The sequence below is a fragment of the Haemaphysalis longicornis genome, unplaced genomic scaffold (genome assembly GCF_048455015.1).
Source record: "Haemaphysalis longicornis isolate Haplotype H1 unplaced genomic scaffold, Haemaphysalis longicornis Haplotype H1 scaffold_12, whole genome shotgun sequence".
In the NCBI taxonomy this organism is placed as follows: domain Eukaryota; kingdom Metazoa; phylum Arthropoda; class Arachnida; order Ixodida; family Ixodidae; genus Haemaphysalis; species Haemaphysalis longicornis.
The window spans coordinates 21,110,619-21,130,466 of NW_027526225.1; the positions used below are offsets into that span (position 1 = coordinate 21,110,619).

The following is a 19,848-nucleotide window of genomic DNA, read 5'->3' on the forward strand; positions in this document are numbered from 1 at the left end:
TACAAACGAACTTGCACTGCGTAATTCGGCTGCAGCGCTGCTTGCCGTCATTCTTCCCAGATGGCGCTACCGTACTCGTGCACGGACCGTTGTCTGCCATTGTTTTTTTTGACCATATTTGCACCGGGCTTGTTTTTGCTACTGTAGAAAATAATCATTTCGTGAAATACGGAATATCCTTGATAAACAGGGTCATGTAAGACGTCGCTTACACCAGTCGGCAAGTGCGTGTAAGACAACTTGAAAGTGGCGGACTGCTGTGCGGCTAAAACAAGCATGGTGTGCGCAGTACCAACAACAGTACGCATCGGCACTTCTATGTTTAGGTGTGCTTTCGTAACTACCACTGTTTATCCCCCAATATTTACTGCTATTAAAAGAATGTGCCCTAAATTTAAGCGCAAATAGCTCGTTTGGCAAACTTCTAAGCTCTGCCTAATTTGCGTTTGCTTTCGCCGGCATCCGCCAATTGCAGAGCTGGCTGGTAAGCCGTCATTGGTTCTGTTGCAGGAAATGAGCTAGTGGGTCGCATGGCCATTTCTTTTTTTCCTAATTGTATTGCTTATTTGAGCGGAGTGTGTGTTAAAAGTGGTGTCAGTATGATTGTAACGAGGCAATCTTTCGAATGAACCAAACATGTGTTTTGTCTTCATGGCTCCTTTAAAGGTGTTGTGCCACCAAATTTTAACTCTGTAAAAAGCCTGCTGTAGGCTTCCTCTGCATGCAACGACCCTCAACACGAAGTACTGGGTACAGCAAGCACTTAATATATATTTTAATTCGCTTCTAAAAATTACCTAGATGCTCTTCTGGAAATCGGGACCCATCGCTAGCGCCACTAACCATGACGTCAGTGAATTGCCAGCATAGCAAAGTTTGTGACGTAATACAACGTTAGCGACTCGAGCGACGTCAACGTGAGCTCCAGTTACCACAGTTTGTTTGGTCGCTTGGTCGTATCGATACACTATGCCGATACGACGGCGACGACGACGCGACGCCGTCGAGTCGCCAAAACATCGGCCAACTGCCGAATTGCCAGACCGCGTTGTCACACTACGCCGACGGCGACACTAACACGTCGGCCGATGGAAAGTCGCCGTAGTGTGACTGACTCGCCGACCGAAGACGCCAACAAAACCGGTCGCCTCACTGGTCGCACGACGCATCGTCAATTGACCGAGAAGCGAAAACTGCGCCCCGACAACATTCGTGCCGCAATGAACGCGGCTGTATTTTGTTAGTTTCTGGAGGGTAATAAACTCAGTAAGTTCCATGAAGCTCATACAACTCAACACTAGCGCTAATACGATCCGTATTTTGGCGTTTGACGCTTCGGCTATGCTCTTTGGCGACGCCGCTACCCCGGAATGCGTGTGCGATCGGCTCACCTGTAGAAAATATAAGGTCAGTTTCGTGCAGAACAGTTACGTAGGGTAATTTGGGTAATAAGAGATCAGTATCGGCAAAGGTTTTTAACGTAAAACGTAAAACCAAAGTACGGCAAGCACTATATCCCTTCCGTGCAAAATCGCAGTCGCAGCCGGGCACACTTATTTTTGCGAACGCTTTCGCAGAAGAGCAGAGTTGATGGCGACAAGCTGTCGCGGGGGCTTCGCGGAACCTTGCTGCGTAAGCGCTATTTAAGAAATTTGAGTTTAAAAGCCAGGAATTCTGTAAACTAGCTAGTAAACACCGACGTACGACTCCAAGGATGGGCCTCCATCTAGCACACCGGCATATCGCGGTGTGAAACCGTTTGTTCGCTGGCTAAGTGGTCTCGCGCGTTCCACCCGCCCGCTCAACAATGCGGGTTCGATTCGCGGCAGGGGCTTTTTTCATTTTTATGGTTTGCATATCCATGGTTTTCATTTGTCTGCATCCGAGGATGCAGACAAAGAATCCACGTCGGAGCTGTCGCGGCTTGACGTGACGAGTTGGCGTGTTTACTTCCGTGGTGAAGCACGTATATGTGGGGGAGCGGACGCCGTAGTAAAGTCGCAATGTACCGCAGCGCCGCATGGTAGACACACGTGGCAGAGCCTCCTCGCAACACTGTGACGTCACTGCTTGAATCGGCGCCCAGAAACCGAAACCGAATCCTGTTCACATGAATCGTGCGATAATAAATTTTTTACTCAGAATATGTGCATGTGAGAGCATGTATCATGCTTTCTAACGAATTATAAAACGTTTGTAACAAAGAATGCACAAGCAACAAATTTGGTGGCACAACACCTTTAGGGATTAAAAAAAATGCATTAAGATTGGTAACAGATGTTAGGGAGTGGATTACTGGTGGTAAAGCTCAGAAAATTGCGAAATTCGCATTTTTTCACACTGGGATTCAGCTGTGAGAAACGAAAGCATTGTGACATAGGAAGCGCGGACAATGTTTGCGATGAAGACGTGCCCCCCTTCCACACACACACACACAACACGTACACTATTTTTTGTCTCTTTTGCATTTTTGCATGAAAGACTGCCTTCCTTACTGCACTTTTTATGAATACTGACAAGGCAGTGCTGATCTATGGACAGGGGTGGTGATCAAGAAGACGGTGGCCAGAAAGATACCGACAACATCGCAGTCCCCGAACAAGACTGTGAAAGTACAAGTGGCAGCTCCCAAGGCCACGGCTCAAAGAGTTCCGGAGGTTTCCGTTGGGGTCAAGGTCAAGACGGAGAAGGCGGCCACGACAGGTGAGTGGCAACTGTTAGAAATGCAAGTTTCTTGCATGGCGTGCAACCCAGTGGAAGCTGCACTAGTGGTCTGCAGCGAAAAATAAAAAAGGATATCACTTCACCTCACATTGTGGCTCAGTTGCGTGCGCCAGGGAATTGCACGCATCTGAGCCCGAAATGCAGCCCGAGATCATTTTTTGGGTGGATTTTTTTTATAAAAGCAATGTTAAATATAAGGAAACAAAATAAGCACAGACAAATTTTGCTTTCTTCATGCCTGCAAGTAGAAGCAGGGGTGGCGAAATAGTTCACGTCGTCTGCTGGAAGTTCAGACACACCCGTCTCGCAGCGTTTTGCTTTGACACGTGTGACCATCTCAATACTGAAAGCGAAATACCATCACATGTTGCGGCAGTAAACGTACACAAACCTTGTCTGTTCATATAACGCTAGCCTAAATTGTTATAATAATTCGGTGCAGAGTACTTGCAAGTTGATTGCTTTGCAGGAAGCGCCTAGTTACGCGCTCCAGCCTTGGCAGCATTGCACACTGTATGAAACGGAGTAGGGAGACGGAAGTGCTGGTCCTTCAATTCCCCACTCCCTCCGCCCTGAAATGGCATGCCAGGAGATCGCGCAGGAAACCACGCTTTACTAACCGGTTTTGTGCTTTGGGCTGCGACTAATTCTATTTGGATGTCTTGTAGATTGTTTTCTATTAGGGCTGAAACGGTAATCATTAAGAACTCCATTATGTTCTGTCCCCTGCTATAAGTTGTTATAACGATAATACTGTCAAACCTCGATGTAACGAACTTCAAGTGTACGCACACCACGTATTTTCACCCTGTGTGTAAAGAAGTTTAATGGACAACTAGGCACTAAATTTTGGTTGTAGAAGTAGATTTTGGGAGACGCAAGCGCCAAAATGGGGTCTCGATAAAACGCGAATGGCGACGCAAACCGCCGAATGCCACGGATGCAGCGAGCCACGAAGTCGGTGAGCGAGCTCCTTGCTCACAAGCTGCTTGCCTACAAACTGCGTATGGCATCGTCGCTGCCGCTTGCCGCCGCTTTGCCCTTCGTTCGAGTTCGCTCATGCTTTTCTGGTTCCATCGTTCCAGCAAGTGTGTCGCAAAGCATTTGTGGGTCTTTATAAGCCTTGCGTGCATGTTTTTTTCACACCTGCGTCCACGATTTTGCGCCACCAGTGTCTACTGCCTCAGCCAGAAAGCGGCTCGTGCCACGCGCTGCACCGGGACGAGCCTGAACACTTTTACCATTGAGGAGGCACGCACCCTATGGCGGGAGCTTCGAAGCGCTCGGAGGTCGCGGGTTCGATTCCCGGCCGCGGCGGCCGCTTTTCTGATGGAGGCGAAAAGCAAAAACGCCCGTGTGTACGAGATTTCGGCGCACGTTAAAGATCCCCAGGTGGTCAAAATTAATCCGGAGCCCTCCACTACGGCCCGCCTCATCGCCTGCGTTGCGTCAGCGCGTTAAACCCCGCAATCAATCAATCATTCGAAGCGCTCGGAGATGCCGGCTGGCCCCACCAGAGATTATTAGGCGTAGCACCGCAGAGGATATTTGAGGGGTGCTTTCGTAAGTGGCACGTTTGATGTGTTACAGCGAAAATATCGCCCACATGATCAGCTTTTTTCCTACATGAACAACTTCGTTTGCCCCTCGTGTTGCAGTTCAGCAGTCACTGGAGCTACCCGCATTGTGCGGGCGGTCTCCGCGGTTGCGTCGGCGTGCCTGGGGCTCGCGAGGCGCGTTTTTGCTTGGAGAAGCACTTTCACACTTATGCCCACATGGATGAGTAAGCCCCGACAGGAACAAACAGTGCGCCAGCTGTCTATGCACGCCGTGTTTTCGTTTGCAGAACTGCTTCATTATAACCGTGAATTTCAATGTAGCAAAATGCAAGGAAGCAAAATGTGAATATTTCCAACTTTGTTACATCAAGGTTTGACTGTATTGTACAGTTGTTACTGCTGTGTTGTTGATAATGACAGTATTATTTTCTTGTTTATTCGTCTACTTGTTCTCTACAAACCTGGACACCTTTCTTTTTTTGGTAAATGGGAAAAGAACCGGATGGAGGTCGTCCTGCGGGTGACAATATCATTTCCATTCCTTGTTTTGTTAGTAACGACTCTTGTTGGCTGCAGAAGAACGAGTAGTTTGAACGTATCGGATACAAACCCTGCCTGGCCCCCTTCCGACAGCCCCCAGGCCAGTGCCAGTCTTGCCTGTCGTCGCGGCGACCCCGAACAAGGTGCAGCCACTGCCAGACGACGACCCCGACAGACTGCACGTGACACCCACGGCGGAAGAGCTGCAGGTCGCGGAGGAGCTGCCCATCGTCCCTCCGGCGCCGTCCTCTCTTCGCTCCGTGCAAGGCGGCGCCGGCTTCGTCGCGGGTGGCCCAAGTCACGTGGCCGGTGGTGTCGCGGGCGGGAACGGGACGGGGAAGCCGGAGTACAACTCCCGGAGCGAGGGGTCTTCCTCGAGTCACGAGAGCTGCTCGTGCAGTTTCGACTCCAGCAGTTCCAGGTCACGGTCAAGGTCGCGTTCAAGGTCGCCTTCGTACACGGGATCGTCGTCGGGGGTGTCTGAACCAGGTGAGCTTTTTTGGTGTGTGGGGGATGAACTAAGCAGTCGGTGCTTTGTCAACGACGGAGTGGCTGGCAAGCCGTGGATTTTCGTAAATGATCCCGGGGGTGACAAAAGCAAAGCAGAGCTGACCAGCAAGTCCTGTTTGCAGGAAAGGACAATGCATGCAGAATTCGATGACGGCAAGGAAGCTACTTGGTAAAGGGAAAAAAGAAGCGAGTGTTACAGGTTAGGAAACAAATGACAAAAACAGTAAACCTTGAAATTGATACATGCAGGAATTGGAAAGGCCTAGTGGTGCTGAATGCAATGCTAGGCTACCTAGTGAAGTTGCTATACCTGTGTGTGCATCTTTGTCCTACGTTCAGAGCTTCGTCATGGCACTTGTTTACTCTGCGTCTGCCATGCACCTACGTTGCTTTTGCAGGCAACACTGAGCAAGTGCGTTCATGAAACACCCATGACCAGGGGACACTTTCTGGAGGTGCTAGGTTGTGAAGGCGCTTCTTCCAAACTTACTAGAAAACATCTCTTAACATAAATTTCCCTAATGGTATGGCTTGCGATCCAGCTCTTCTTGCAACTATTTGCACTCATTACAGAATGCCTCAGCCTGCAGAGCAGGGCTGGTTGGTAGACAGATCCTCAACATATCGTAAAAAATAAATAACCATAACGCCTTGCATAATTTAGAGCAAAGCAGTGCATTGTTCATTGTCTGGTCATGGAGTCTGGAGCGTCTAAATTAACCTTAACTTGTGGTGTTCACTCCACAGGTTCACCCAGGCACCACGTCTCGCGCAAGAGGCGCCACTCCCCGATCGTCTATGACCGCAAGAACAGGAGTGTGGAGAGTACGTCTATTTTCCTTCTCACTACTTTAGCTTCTTTCGACAATATAGATGAGTGGGCAGGTGGGCATAAGGTGGCTTACAAAACTTGAAGCGGTGCCAACAATGATTTTGGGAGGGGGGGGGGGGGGGGATGTTGAACAGTTTTGATACAAATCCGTTTCCCTGCGCCAAGCTGCTCCAAAACAGTCTGGAAAACAGATTTTGTCACTCACGTCATTTTCAGTGGGGAAAAGTGATTACAGTCTACGCCCGTTACAACGAACCCTCTGAATCCGAAAAAAAACGTCCGCTATAGCCGAAGTATGCAGTATCCAGCGGGGGGGTATGAGCTCTACAGTGGGTACTTTGACCGATATTGCATGCACAGTACATACACTTTGTTCTTTCTACACGCCTGCAGCACTTCTGCACAGTGTTCGCGCGAGTGCAAAGAATAGCGTAAACACCGTTTCCAAAGCTTAGCACCGGCACTTCGAAAAGGCCTAGCGCGTGCGGTCAAGCGCGTAAAGCCGCAAGATAAGCTGAGCAAATAAAGCAAGAATATAACTAGGCGCAATTATAAACCAGCTATAAAACATCAGTCGTGCCCATCAACATTAGCTAGGCTCTTTTAATTCCCCTCATGACGAGGCAGGTTGTCCCAAAACCGTTCGTCAAACAAATCAGATCGCTGCCTGACGTTCCCTCAATGTAGCTCCCACATTTTTGGCAATTTTATTCTGGTCATTGAAACAGCTGTAATAAAATAATCTGATGACGGATGACGGCTGTAAAATCGACCAGTTGGACTGCGCACGGTTACCGGCAGATTGCACACAATGGATGGGGAACAACCCCTACTTGAGGCATTTCTTACCTTTTTCACCGAACGGAACAAGAAAGGTGCATGTGTGGGAATAATAAAAGCCGAACTTCACTGGACCCGAGTTTTTTATTACATAAAAAAACTGACGAGGGCAGACGCGCCTCCGAGTGCACCACTTCGAGTATTCGATAGCCCTGTTTTCAATCTCACCGGAGTCACGTTTATCGGCAGCGGCCTTGTTCTTGACGGTAGAGCGGACACTCTGCTTAGACAGGCCTGTACTTCTGGCGATGTCAGCCTGTTTTTCCCCATGTTAAACACCGTTAATTACGCTTAATTTATCCGACAGTGAAATCAGCTACCCTGTCACTCATGCCGCTGGTCGCACAAAAAAAAAAAAGCCACTGGCACTGGCTTGGCTTGGCTGCGCCAACGACCAGGCTGCCAGCAACATTGCCAGACATAATAGTTTTCTTGCCAAAATAAACAAAGAAAAAGCACATCAGGTGCCGGCCCCGCGGAAGTCCGCTATAAACGTTCAGTCGAAACAATTTTCGCCTAAAATTAAGTCTGTTGTAGCCGATAGACTGCTCTAGCCGGGTCCGTTGTGAGCAGAGTGGACTCCATTTAAAATGCATGGGGACCGGACAAACCAACAGAAATGGTCTGTTGTAACCAAAAGTCCGTTGTTGCCAGATCCGCTGTAACGAGCGTAGACTGTACTCTACAACATAATTTTGCGGCACCTACAAGGCGACGCTGTTTTTAACGGTTTCGTTGATTAATTTACCAATCAGTCTGAAATAAACACACGTCAAACAATATCCCAGAAATAGTTTGTCGAAACTCACATTGGTGGGTTGCACACGTTATACAGTTAAACCTTGATGTAACAAACCTCTGTGTGATGAATTCCTGGATTTATGAAGTTTTCCATTTCCCCATTTCCACCTTCATTGAAGTCCATGTGTTTGCGACCTCTATGCAACGAAGGAGTTGGGACGGTTAACCTGAATGTGACAAATTCGCTACGCTGATGAGTCAAATGTTTTTTTGGCCTTTTCCTGAATAATCGGCTCGTTAAATGCACTAATTTAGTGAATTTCGCCTGCACCGCAATCTCCCGTGTGTTTTCCACGTGTGAGTGCGGTGTCAGCTACGTGCTTGGCTGCCTGTCGCCGTGTCGTCTGAACTGATATCTTTTGTCTTTTCAAGACAAGCTCGCAATTTTAATTCCAACAGTTTTGAGTGCAGAAAGAAGCATCAAGTTCGCGAAAAGGCACCCTTTCAGCATAAGTTAGGTTCTCGAAACGCGTTAAGGCACCAAAAAGTATCGAGAAGCAAAAGCGATACTTTGTTACGTTTGCGAATTCGGGGGCCGTGTAGTAGCAGTTTTTCAGTGTGAAATGCATCCTTTAACAAGGGTGAGTTCAGCATCACTGACGTCTAGCATTTTGGTTTCGTTTCTGCTTCATTCGTGCGAGCTTTAACTCTAAACCTGCTGGTAACGAAAACCTGGATGTAACGAAAAAATGCGAACTTTCGTTTACTTCGTTATATCCGGGTTTAACTGTATTATGCGTGTTTCTAAAGTTTTCCCATCAAAGACCATTGCAAAGTTTCGTATAAAAATACTTGTCATCTGAGGCGACCAACACTTTGTGAAAGTTGTTGGAAAAAAAAAAACAATATTCCGAGCGCTGTATCGGAAGTCAAGTGGGTTGCTGCGTTTTCATTTATAACGTTTGGGAGCACTGCAATCAAGACGCGCGAGCCCGCATGTCACGTGGTATTTTTTTTTTTATTTCGCGGGGATCTTCGGTACACTTTAAAGCACTAATACCGAATGGATAGAACGACAGAAAGTGTTTATTCTGAGGTTTTGAATACCACTCTGCAACTTTCTAATTGGGATTTTTGGCCTAGCTTCATTGGTTCGAAAGTTGGCTAATTAAAATTGACTACAGTGGAATCTCGATGATACGATTCTGAGTGATACGAATTTCGGTATGATACGAATTTCTAATAAGTCCCGGCGAAATTGCATTGTTTACAATGGGAAAAATTTCGGCTGTTACGAACAGACCTGCGCGGCCCGGCAGATGATAGGAACGAGCCGGCGAGGCGCCCGACTGCCGACCAAGCAAGCGACGGCGACGTACGAGCACTCGCGCCCCTCTTTGTCACTGTTTCTCCAGAAACGGCCGGGTTGTTGTTTTCTGCTCGCGAAACGCGCACATACTCCGCAGGCGCGCTGGCGCCGCTGCGAAACCACCCACACGCTGCGCGGGACGCTGCCGGCCGCGGCAACATGGCAGCGGCTTCGGTCGCAAAGTGTTGCGGGGCGCTGGAGCGACCGCTTCTAACCGCGCTTTTAAATGCCACTCAAAGCATTCACGAAGTTTCTTGTGCGGTAAATGAGCTAATAATGCTGGCAAAAACAATGCTATAGAACATCATCCGCGTCGCTAGTTAAAGCACCCATGAAATATCTGCCGGGGTGCTAAGCCTAAACATCTCCAGCGGAGCCAGCCGGCTGTCACGAGCGCTTCGAAACTGCCGCCATTGGGCGCACACCTTCCCATTGGTGCGGGCGCGGAATCACCGACGCGGGCGTGAAAATATCGCACGCGCAACGCTGACGCACACGAATCTCGTGCTGAAATGCTCCTGTAGTGAGCTTGGGCACCGCCATGCGAGGAGACGAAAGTCCAGAAAGGACCGCTCAGCGACATGGAGGTTAAAAAAAAAAACCAGATAAACGTCATGGATTTCTTCACGAGAAGTAAGAAAAGAAATATAAACGAAAACTTTTTTTAGTGCTCAATTTTTTGGTCTGTTGGTTCATACGAATTTCAGATGATACGAATATTTGTCGCGGTCCCGCATTCGTATCATCGATATTTTACTGTAATTATCCAATTAAGCAACATACAAAAAAGCAACTTGAACTACATACATGCATTCTGTTGTTGCATCATTTTAGAGTGCACAGAAATATTTTTAAACTCTGCCTAAAGTTGGTGAAACACCCTGTGTGTGTGCAGAGTTACTGGATAGAGGAGTTGCGAAACTCCCCATAGGCCCCACGTATCAAAAAGTGGCCCTGAGATTGGTCCACTGCTTTGGATCTTGTTTTACAGTGGCACCATCTTTTGGTGACAAAACAAACTATACAACTTGCTTCGCCGCTCGATGACCTGGACGAAAAATGGTATTTGACTGCTTACGTAAATTTGTTATGCCAAAGGAGCCCAATGTGTTGAACTATGCAAGTGTTTTATATGCATACGGAGCAAAAGTAGTAAACAGAAATGCGACCATGGGGTCAACCGTCGCTTCCGCACTGTCGTCTGCTGCGCGTCCTCTTCGGTCTTCTGGCCACAAAAAAATTAAGTCGCTTCGACGGCTTTATGCCACCTGAAACTGATTATTTAGAGCCGCTTGATCGGCTACTGGATTATTTTTTGGCATACAATGAGCTGTAGGTCAAAGGATAACTCCGAATTTGGTACTTCAGTTCGGACCTATGTTGTGCCGGAGTGCCCGCACAAGCGTCGAGGCAGATGCGCGGGCGCAGAAACAATCACCACCTAAAAACCGGAGTTAAGATAGCAATGAATAACTTAAGAAAGCACAAAAATAAAGAATTATGCACTTTAAAACAAAATTTAACCTTAAATTGTCAGTTTGAATAATTCTTTTGTTTTTTGGATAGTGCATGCGGCGGCCGCAGTGGCGCCATGGTACGCACGATCCAGGCACGGACCGTTTTTTGATGCGGAGTTTCGCAACTGCCTACATTGAAGAGCTCTGGTGTGTGTGTGTGTGTGTGTGTGCGCACGCGCCTGCTCTCTATTATGGCTTATCTTATAGCTCAAGTGGTTCACGATCATGTGAACGTGGAATTTCAATCTCTGATCTCGGTTGCCTGTGAGCATGAAGCCTTTTGCATTTGTGCAGCGTAGTCGTGTGAGTAAAGCGTCGTAACTGGTGGTCCTGACATAGTCTTGCACATGGAGATATTAGGTTGCCTTGAACTTTGAAGATCTGACTGAAAACGGCTTGCCTGGTGCGTTTTGCAGGGACGCCAAAGCGGCCGCGGGTCTCTTCATCTGTCGGGAGGCGCGGTAAGTTGATGCACTGCAAAAACCTCTCTAGACTGGATTTTCTCTGGTCACATCAGGTGTGCGGGCAGTGTTGTACGTTTTCACTATGTATACAACACTGAGCCGACTTTCTGCGAGTCTTATGAGCTGGCTTTGCCTCAGCTTAGCATTACTTTGTTAATTAAGCATCAGGTTAGGAGTTACTGAGCTGTATCGAATGAGCAACTTTTCAGATATGAGCTGGCTGCTTCGAACGTAATATCAAGAGTGATAAAAATATTTTGCGGCGGTTGTTGCCTGCGTTTTGGTAATTTTTTAAAATTATTCATGTTTGGTATTTGCTTTCTTGCTCAAAGTGATATGAATATGATATGATATGATATGATATGATATGAACCAGTACAAACAGAGTGCACCCAAAACTGTTGCACTCGCTCAATCTGTAAATGTCTGCCTTTTTTTTTTTTTTTTAGAGCGTCGTTCTTTCTATTACTTTGAGCACGTGATGCTCAAAAAGTTTGTTCATCATTTTAGTATTTGGCGTAAGTACGCAAGCAATGTGTTTGTACATTTGCATGAATCTCAGTCACGCTACCTAGTGTAGTTTTCCCTAGATTCAGGGACCTCTACTTTTGTTAAGGGATTTGCAAGCTTGAAGCTTGCAATCGGAACTTATAGACTTATCAGAACTTGCAGTGAAGTACGCCTGAGGCGTGGTTGCTTCAGTCTGTTTTACTAAAACCACGTTGTATGTGATCTTATCTCAGTGCCACATCTTGGCGAGAGAAAAAGTTATCACTGCTGCCTTCTTTGTCCAATGCCTGTCTTGCCTTGCAATGCAAAAAGCTTCCAGCCAGACACATGCTGTATAGGCCAGAGCAAATTACTTCTTGCGTCATCCAAACAAGCAGTCCATAAGTTGTTCCTAACTCGTTCTCTCTCTCTCTCTCTCTCTCTCTCTCTCTCTCTCTCTCTCTCTCTCTCTCTCTCTCTCTCTCTCTCTCTCTCTCTCTCTCTCTCTCTCTCTCTCTCTCTCTCTCTCTCTCTCTCACTTCTCTCACACACAGAAGAAGGTAAGCAGTAGGTGCTTGGCAGTGTTATTTTTGCACGAGGACAACAATAACCGTAATTAACATACTTCATTATCTCAAGTGCTGTTTGGTTTCCCCTTCCATTGCTCTAAAGATCTACGTTGCCTAGGAATGCAGCTGTTGTTAGCATTACTCAAATTAAACAGCTGAGCTGATGTTTGAACGGGGAATTCAGCCAGAGTCTGGTGCCAGGCGCTGCACTATCCTTTTTTTTTTTTTTTATTAACGTTCTAGTGCACAAAATTTGCCAGCACTTCAATATCAAAATACGGCTACTAAACCTCGTTTAAATAAAATACGTTATAAGTCTAATAAACATACAAAGGTTATTGTAGTTTTCATTTACAATACTGGCTGTATATGGCGAATGGTTAAAAAAAAGTAATTTTGGCTCCCACTTCAACTTTGTTCAAACAAAATTTTGCTGCATCTAGTTCAGCCAAGAAATGGCTACAGTACTGCTAGTTCAGTGACTCCAAATATGCTAGCAGCAGAAGTCGTATTTACGTTTTCCTTGGATGCATGTTTGTCTTTTCCAGAACGCTCCGAGCACGCGGACGGGCACCTGATGAAGTATTTCTTCCGCAATGCCCGTTTCTTCCTCGTCAAGAGCAACAACCACGAGAACGTTGCGCTGTCGAAGGCCAAGGTGATTGACTGAAGAGGGTGACCTCTGTTTATTCTTGTGGGAGGCATGATTGCAGCCCCAGCACATAGTAATCAAGGAAGACACAGGCATCCACTGGAGCACGTTTTAAGTTTTTTTGCACGCTGTCTTCCTTCCTCAGGGTGTGTGGTCGACCCCATTCCAGAATGAAGCCAAGTTTAACCAGGCCTTCAAGGTGAGTAGCTTGGCTGTGGTATCGTTTGGTGACTGCTTTGTCGCAACTTTATAGGACTGCTGGCTAGTTGAATCGTGGCAGATGAAGACGTGAATGCCACGCAAAAGACAAGGATGAAGATAAACAAGAGGGGGGACAGGACAAGTGCTTGTCCTGTCCTGTCCTGTCTAGCCTACGTGCTCGTGTTTCGCGCAATGTCTTTGCTTTCTTGTGTTCTTCACGCTGACGTGCCTTTTTTTTTTTTTTTTTTTTTTTTTTTTTTCACTCCCTCTCGACAGGAGTGCAAAAATGTCATTCTCATCTACTCTGTGAAGGAAAGCGGCAAGTTCCAAGGTGGGTGGCTTGTTCTACATCGCACAACTTAACCTTCCTTGCCACGTCTTGATTTCTGGGTCATCTATCGAGCATAGTTCTGGAGGTGAATTCCATTGGTCGAGCCAGATTGGAAAACCAAATCCTCATGTAGAAACAACGTCCTACACGGAGACATAATATCTGTGTCAAGTGAAACGAAGTTACGCTTAAACAAAAGGCCTAGTGAAACAGCAAAAAAAAAAAAAAAAGCATGCCACCAAATCTGGTGCACTAAACAAAATCTAGTGGGCAGTGCTGTGCTAGCATACGACTCTGACAGTCATGCCTACGCTGCTTGAAAATAATTTGCTGCTCCAACAGCGACCGCTCCACATTTGATTTCACATTTGTTAGTGAACCCAGTTTTGTAACCAGCGTTCATTCCCCGTAAAATGATGGGAAGTGATTTTGGAGATCCCCCCACCCAGCATGTTCTGCATGCATGACTCGCATGACGCGTGGTTTTGGTAATTAGAGTGGCATAGCTTTATAGTCAACCTTTGAGACTTCTGAAACCATCTAGAAATGCTTTTTAAAGCTAGCGCAATTGGCGTGGCACAGCATGCTTCGACCGGCAAAGGTGCACGAAAAATGGTGGAGAAAAAATGAGAGGGCAGTCATAAGCATTAGTCTGTCTGGCTAGTATTAGAGCTACCAGTGATGCTTCCTTAAAAGTTTTGGTGAAATTCAACCTCTTAGTCTGGGTGGCTTGGTTCTAATTGACCGGTGAAACACGGATTTGCACCAGATAAATACGCATTTTTCTTTGCTGAGCAGACACAGCCGTTTCAGAATGACGAATAAGGATCACCGGTAGTTTTTTAACCGTGCAGCTGTTGGCGCTGGCCGTAATGTGTGCAACGTCTACAAAAATTTGTGGGTCATAGTTACTCCCCCCGTTTACCACATGTGTAAGCACGCGCCTCGCGTGGAGCGTCCGGTGTCATCCAGGCTTGCATGTGTCCCGCATAAAATATTAAGAAAACAGTTCACGTGCGTTCGTGCCTCAAAAGGAGAGCACAAGACACTCGCTATAGACTCCCAGTTCACAGAGCCAGTTGCCGCCGGTTGTAGCGTGTACTGACTCATTCCACTTTGGGAGAAATGTGAAGGCGTGCGGACAAAACGATCCGGGCTCTCCAGTCATGCGTGAGGATGACTGCCACTACCACTGTGAAAAGCGATGACAGAATGTTTAAATAAACAATTTCTTGTTCTGTGCTTTGGTGTGACAATCGCTTTGTGCTAAGGGTTCAGGCTTCCATTTTAAAGTTCAAATTAAGAACCGTGCACTAGTTGGTCGTAGTTTTCGTCGCCACGTCGAGCGTCTTGCAAAAGCTGTGACGGGGACTTTGTCACGGGTTTCCAGCTTCGTTAATCCAGCATTTGGATTGACTCGTACCTGTATTGGCTCTGTTGTGTTTTGTGATGTTGGTCACTCACCCTGACGAACCCCCACGTAATTTAAATGCAGTAGCATGTGCATGCTGAAGATGTGATCTCGGCTCTCGTTTGCTGAATTGAGAACAGAGTGCGTGCAGTTCACCTCCATATCAATGGCTTCCAAGCTCTGACTGTGCACTTTAAAAGTGTCCGACTCCAGGGTGGGCTGGAAGGCGAGATTAGGCATTTGCGTTGTGCGTGGTTAAGGGGGTACACTGGTCTTGAGGACATTTTTGTTATTTTTTAACCTATGTGCTTGAGATTTACACATTGAGTGTGTTTCAACATCCTGAGCACGAATATGCAGTCAGTTTTCGTCTATGCGGTGTAAGTTTAGAGTTGTGCAACATGTTATGCCACTCCGTTTCGGGCAATTTTTTCATTAGTGGTATCTACCTGTGAAGTACTCAAATAGCTTTTATACCTTTGTGCTCTAGAAGGGCCAGGGAGTGCAACTATACCACAGCAGTAATTTTAGCATTCTTACTGCAAACGCGGTAAAATTCGTAAATGTCGGGTCATCAATTCACAATGTTTTTGTAAAGCTAACTGCATAAAATCTTGTGCCAGCAAAAAGAAATTCTGTACTTTTGTGGCTTTATTGCACTGTTCAGTTCATAAGCTTTCGAACGCAGCAAAAATGATGTAAATCGGACCAGTACACCCCAAGACATTGTACCCAACAGCTGACCATGTGGGAAACAAATTGGTTCTGAGAAAACAGGGCACGAAGTTTGCAAGCATAGGCAAAAATGGTCATTTAGGTGACTTGAAAGTTCGACAGCTTTGTGAATACTTATGATACAGCTATGATATTTTGCAGGTACATTCTTTGGGACCTGAAGACTGCAAATAAAATTAATACAGAGAATTTATTTTTTGGCAAATTTTCGGTCCTGAAGACCAGTGTTCCCCCTTAAGAGGAGGACGGAGGAGAAAGAGAGGTCTTGTGCTGAGAAGGGTTGGCCTGCACGGCTTGGAAGGAAGTCCGTGGTCCTCTGAGCCAGTGCTACCGTATAGTACGACCGACTGCTTTCTTGCTGCCGTATTTGCACGGGGAAACTTAGGGAGGTGCTCCCTCCGTGCAGGCTTTGCTCGGCTGGCGTCGGAGTCCAGCCACAGCTGCCCTCCAATCCAGTGGGTGCTTCCACCGGGCCTGAGTGCCAGGGCCCTGGGTGGGGTCTTCCAGGTGGACTGGATCTGCAGGTGAGGGAGGACCACTGCCCCTGGACTCGGTTACCACTGGCAAGGTTCGCTGTTGCGTCGTAGCTTGCGTCAAAGGGAAGTAAATGCAAATCAGCGCACCCAATTTGACCCACAGCATGGCTGGAACATTGCTGAGTGAATTTTAAAGGCAGAGCACTTTAGGGGCTTGCCTTTGTCGTCGTGGCTCGCTGTAACGGTCGATGTCGGGCGACTGCCAGAATCGGGTGGTGCAGCGAGATAACGGACCCGAGTAGAGTCCGGCGTACCGGCGTAGGGCATTCCGCAGAGGCTTCGAAAACCAAGCGGTTTAAATAGTCCTCTAACTGTTTGAAACTCGTGAACTGCTGGCGCCCGTTGTTTAGCTCAAAGAAAACTGCAGGTACATTTGAGGTAAAATATACGTAACTAACTGGCAGCACCTGCGTTCGTTTAGTTAGGAACGCTCGTTGGGTTGGTTTTTACGATAGTAAGTAAAAAAAAAGTGGGAGTGCAATGCCGGCACCTGCGGGAGGAAAAGCAAGCACAAAAAGAACAGAACTCCCGCTGGCACAGTTTCAGGCAGGGGGTGTGCGAGCACTGCGAAGGCGGGAAGTTCGAAATGCTGTGGGTGGCAGCAGTGAGTGGATAACGGTGCTGCAGCCCATTATGGCGAATCGCTGCTCTGCTCTTCCGACAGCTTTCACATTGAGTGGAATGGCTTTAATTTTTTTCTCGATGGGGATTCTGTGAGGGCACAGATTTTAAATGCTAATTGTGTGCGTGTGTGGGTAGATCAAATGGGGGTCCACCATGCTTCATTGCTGTCCGTAGTTTTTTGACTAGACACTAGGAGAGGAATTTAGTTTTAATGAGGACCTCTGAGGAATCCTTCTCAAGAGTTACCGCTAGTACTACTAGTTGTGTCGTGATCTGAAAGGGGGAAATTTCAAGGCAAGTCCAGGCACATGGACATGGTTTAGGGAGCTTCCTTCCGGGAAAGCAGTAATGTCAGTCTATTGCCAGGATGCTTTCCACAGCTGTTGTACACCCTGTGTTATGCCTCCGTGCATGTGGATTGCTGACTGCCTCTCTCCCTCTCTTTTTGGAGGCATGAGCTTCCGTTCACGCAGACGGCCCACCTGTACAACCCGTGGAACGACGGCAAGCAGGTCAAGATTGGCCGCGATGGACAGGTGAGCACAGATTCTATTGTGCCTGCCAGTTTCCCAAACTGCTCTCATTGCCCTGCTGACGAAATTTCACTAGCCAAATGCTGGTTCGACTTTGTTTGTTTGTGCTTTTTTTTTAACCAAGGTAGTCAGAAGAACGTGACATCTATGCGATCTGTGAGTCGGAATTGTAAATGTGAGAAAGGAGAAACGTACTGTGCTGGCTTGTTTTTTATGGACTCGCTTTTCTTTGGCACGAAATTGGTTCGATTGTGTTCGACAACACTGTACAGCCCACGACTACTAAGGTAAGCTGTGGGGTGAGGGGCTCCGTCCCTGCAAAGTAACAAAATACCAGCAGGCCCTTAATTAAGGAATTCATCATGCTGGAGGCATTTGTCGTGTTCCAGTAAGGAAGTACCGTTCTATGTTGTGAAGGATTCATCCTCCATACTATTGTTATAAGTGGGACTGGTCATACTGCTTGGGGAAAAGAGTGGCACTTCATCTACCCTCATCACCACAGGGAGGGAGGATCGTTGGGAGGAGCATCGTCATCCCACCGCCAAATTCCGTGACAAATATCCTCTACTGTTTCCAGCACCAAGATGTAGGCCACTTCGTAATCAGTGGCAAGATGCGCGAGATTCAGTGCTATGTCACGAGCAAAGGTTGTTCCGCGCCGATTGTTCAAGAATCTCGTGGCAAGTCCGTTAGCCGCTCGGTGCATGCCATTTTTCGTGTCCTCGTTTCCAACTGCTCTTATTCTTCATTCTGTACGGGGTGCATGCGTGCTGACCCTGCGGTTGTTTCTTCCTTCCCGATTCTCCCTCCCACAGGAGATTGAGCCCCAGGTGGCGGAACAGCTGTGCCGGTTGTTTCCACCTGACGAGCTGATCGACCTGCGCGGCATCCTGCACCGTAGCAGCCGCTCGTCGCACCGCGCCCACTCCACCCACCACCGCCGCCGCTCTCCGTCCCTTCGCTCGGTGTCCCCTGCGCGTCGCCACCACCACCGCTCCAGCGGGGGAAGAGGGGGAGGAGCAAGAGGAGGAAGGGAAGAGGCCCACTTGCGTCCGGAGAGGTTAGGCCCACCGCCCGGACGCTGCTTGTTGCTGCGCCGGACTGTGCTGTGTGGTGGCCTCCCCTGCTGCGGTGGGACTGCTGCGGTGGAGGGCGGCTGAGCGGAGAAAGCCGGACTACGGTGGCTGCTGTGCGCGTGTTTGCCGAAGCCTCGAGTGGCTTGCGCGGGGGGAAACGAGAGGCCCCGGTGAGAGGGAGGGGTGTGCGACGACGGGGGCAACCTTCAAGGTCTGAGACCCGGCCCAAAGGTTGGAGCTACGTGGCCACGGAGGAGCGAGAGGCCCTGTTGTTGGATACTTAGCCTGGAAGGGATCGGCATGGAAAAGTCTCGGAGAGTAACGTCGGGAGCAGTGGGAGCTTAGGACATCTGTAAACAAGCTGTTGGCCTCCTAGTGCAGGCTGTTTCGTGCTAGATCCAGGTTATAACTGTGTGTTTTGAAAGCAACAAACAAGGAAGTGTCGCTTAGGGATTCCTATGGCCAACTGTCACAGTATCGGCTGTCGTAAGCTTAAATGCGACACTGCATTGTGTAAGGTTAGCTAAACTGGAACGACGAGGGTAGCGTGGGACATTTTGTAGTGGCTAGTACGAGGATCACTGTTTGCTCCTTTTTCTCTTCCTCTCCTTTAAAGAGCTGGTGTGTTGCTCTGCCTGCATAGCCTGGACTGTAGGGGCAGCGAGCGGATTGGCACAAGCCCTCGCCCAAGCTGCTGGGACTCTTTACCAGCGACCAGTGCGGTCTTCAGAGCAGCGCGGCGAGGCGGGATGGCAGTGCGTGCGGGGCGGGGGTGGTGGGGTGTGGTGCATGGACTCTCAACATCGTGTGGCTCCACATCGAGCAAAGATTGGAGCAGCTCTATTTCCGGACTTCCGCGGTGTGCGCATCAGCGAAGGGATTACCGGGGCCATTGTGTGTTCTCGTGCTGGTGAAATGCGCTCAAATCTGGGACTTAAGGAGAACTGTTTTGTGTTTCTGGGGGGAGGTGGGAGTTCTAAGTTGCGAGTAGCAAGATGCAAGAATGCCATCCGGTGCAGCATTTGTGGAAAACGGAGGCGGGCAAGCGCGTGTTGAACTTTTTTTGTTCTCAAAGGGGACGTCCATAGTTGATCCGCACCTCCTTTGGGTTGGGAGGCTGGGAAAAAAAGGGAGAGGCCCTCCCTTTTCCTGTGTGTGCCGCCCTTGGTTGGAACTGTTTAGAGCACCCACTATGGGACTGTTCTCTGTCGAGGTGTGTGCGCGTGGGTGAGACGCCCCGAATCTGCGGAACTTTGCGCAGTTTGTTTTTTGCAGTACGCGTGAGTACTCTCTCTGCCTTGCTTCGCTTACTTGAACTCTTTGTTTCGTTGCCTTTTTTATGCGTATGCGTCCTTGCCTGGTAAATGTTTCTGGACACCCTTTGCTCTGACGTAGGTTTGAACGCATGCGAGAAACTTTCTGCTATTTGAATAACACGGTTTAAAACGTGTAGTGTCTGTTAGGAAAAATTAGTGCTATCTGAATAATGTAGCCTAAACTATGTAGTACCTGTGAAGGCCCAACCACATGTACGCGTATAACTGATGACTCGTGCAACGACGCAGACCAGCGTAAGTGCGTAAGGAGCCAGC

The 19,848-nt window shown here is 48.1% G+C and overlaps 1 protein-coding gene across 1 annotated transcript in view; it reads left to right on the forward strand.

Moving 5' to 3' along the window:
• The window catches only part of LOC144162465 (uncharacterized), a 46,091-nt gene that overhangs the window by 11,702 nt on the left and 14,541 nt on the right, over positions 1 to 19,848 (forward strand). Inside the window, exons 5-14 of the mRNA XM_077693004.1 lie at positions 2,542 to 2,703; positions 4,917 to 5,312; positions 6,081 to 6,158; positions 11,049 to 11,093; positions 12,703 to 12,812; positions 12,952 to 13,005; positions 13,284 to 13,338; positions 15,891 to 16,008; positions 17,096 to 17,180; positions 17,996 to 18,240. Of these exons, the coding sequence (XP_077549130.1) occupies positions 2,542 to 2,703; positions 4,917 to 5,312; positions 6,081 to 6,158; positions 11,049 to 11,093; positions 12,703 to 12,812; positions 12,952 to 13,005; positions 13,284 to 13,338; positions 15,891 to 16,008; positions 17,096 to 17,180; positions 17,996 to 18,240 (1,348 nt within the window). The remainder of the gene's footprint in view (positions 1 to 2,541; positions 2,704 to 4,916; positions 5,313 to 6,080; positions 6,159 to 11,048; positions 11,094 to 12,702; positions 12,813 to 12,951; positions 13,006 to 13,283; positions 13,339 to 15,890; positions 16,009 to 17,095; positions 17,181 to 17,995; positions 18,241 to 19,848) is intronic.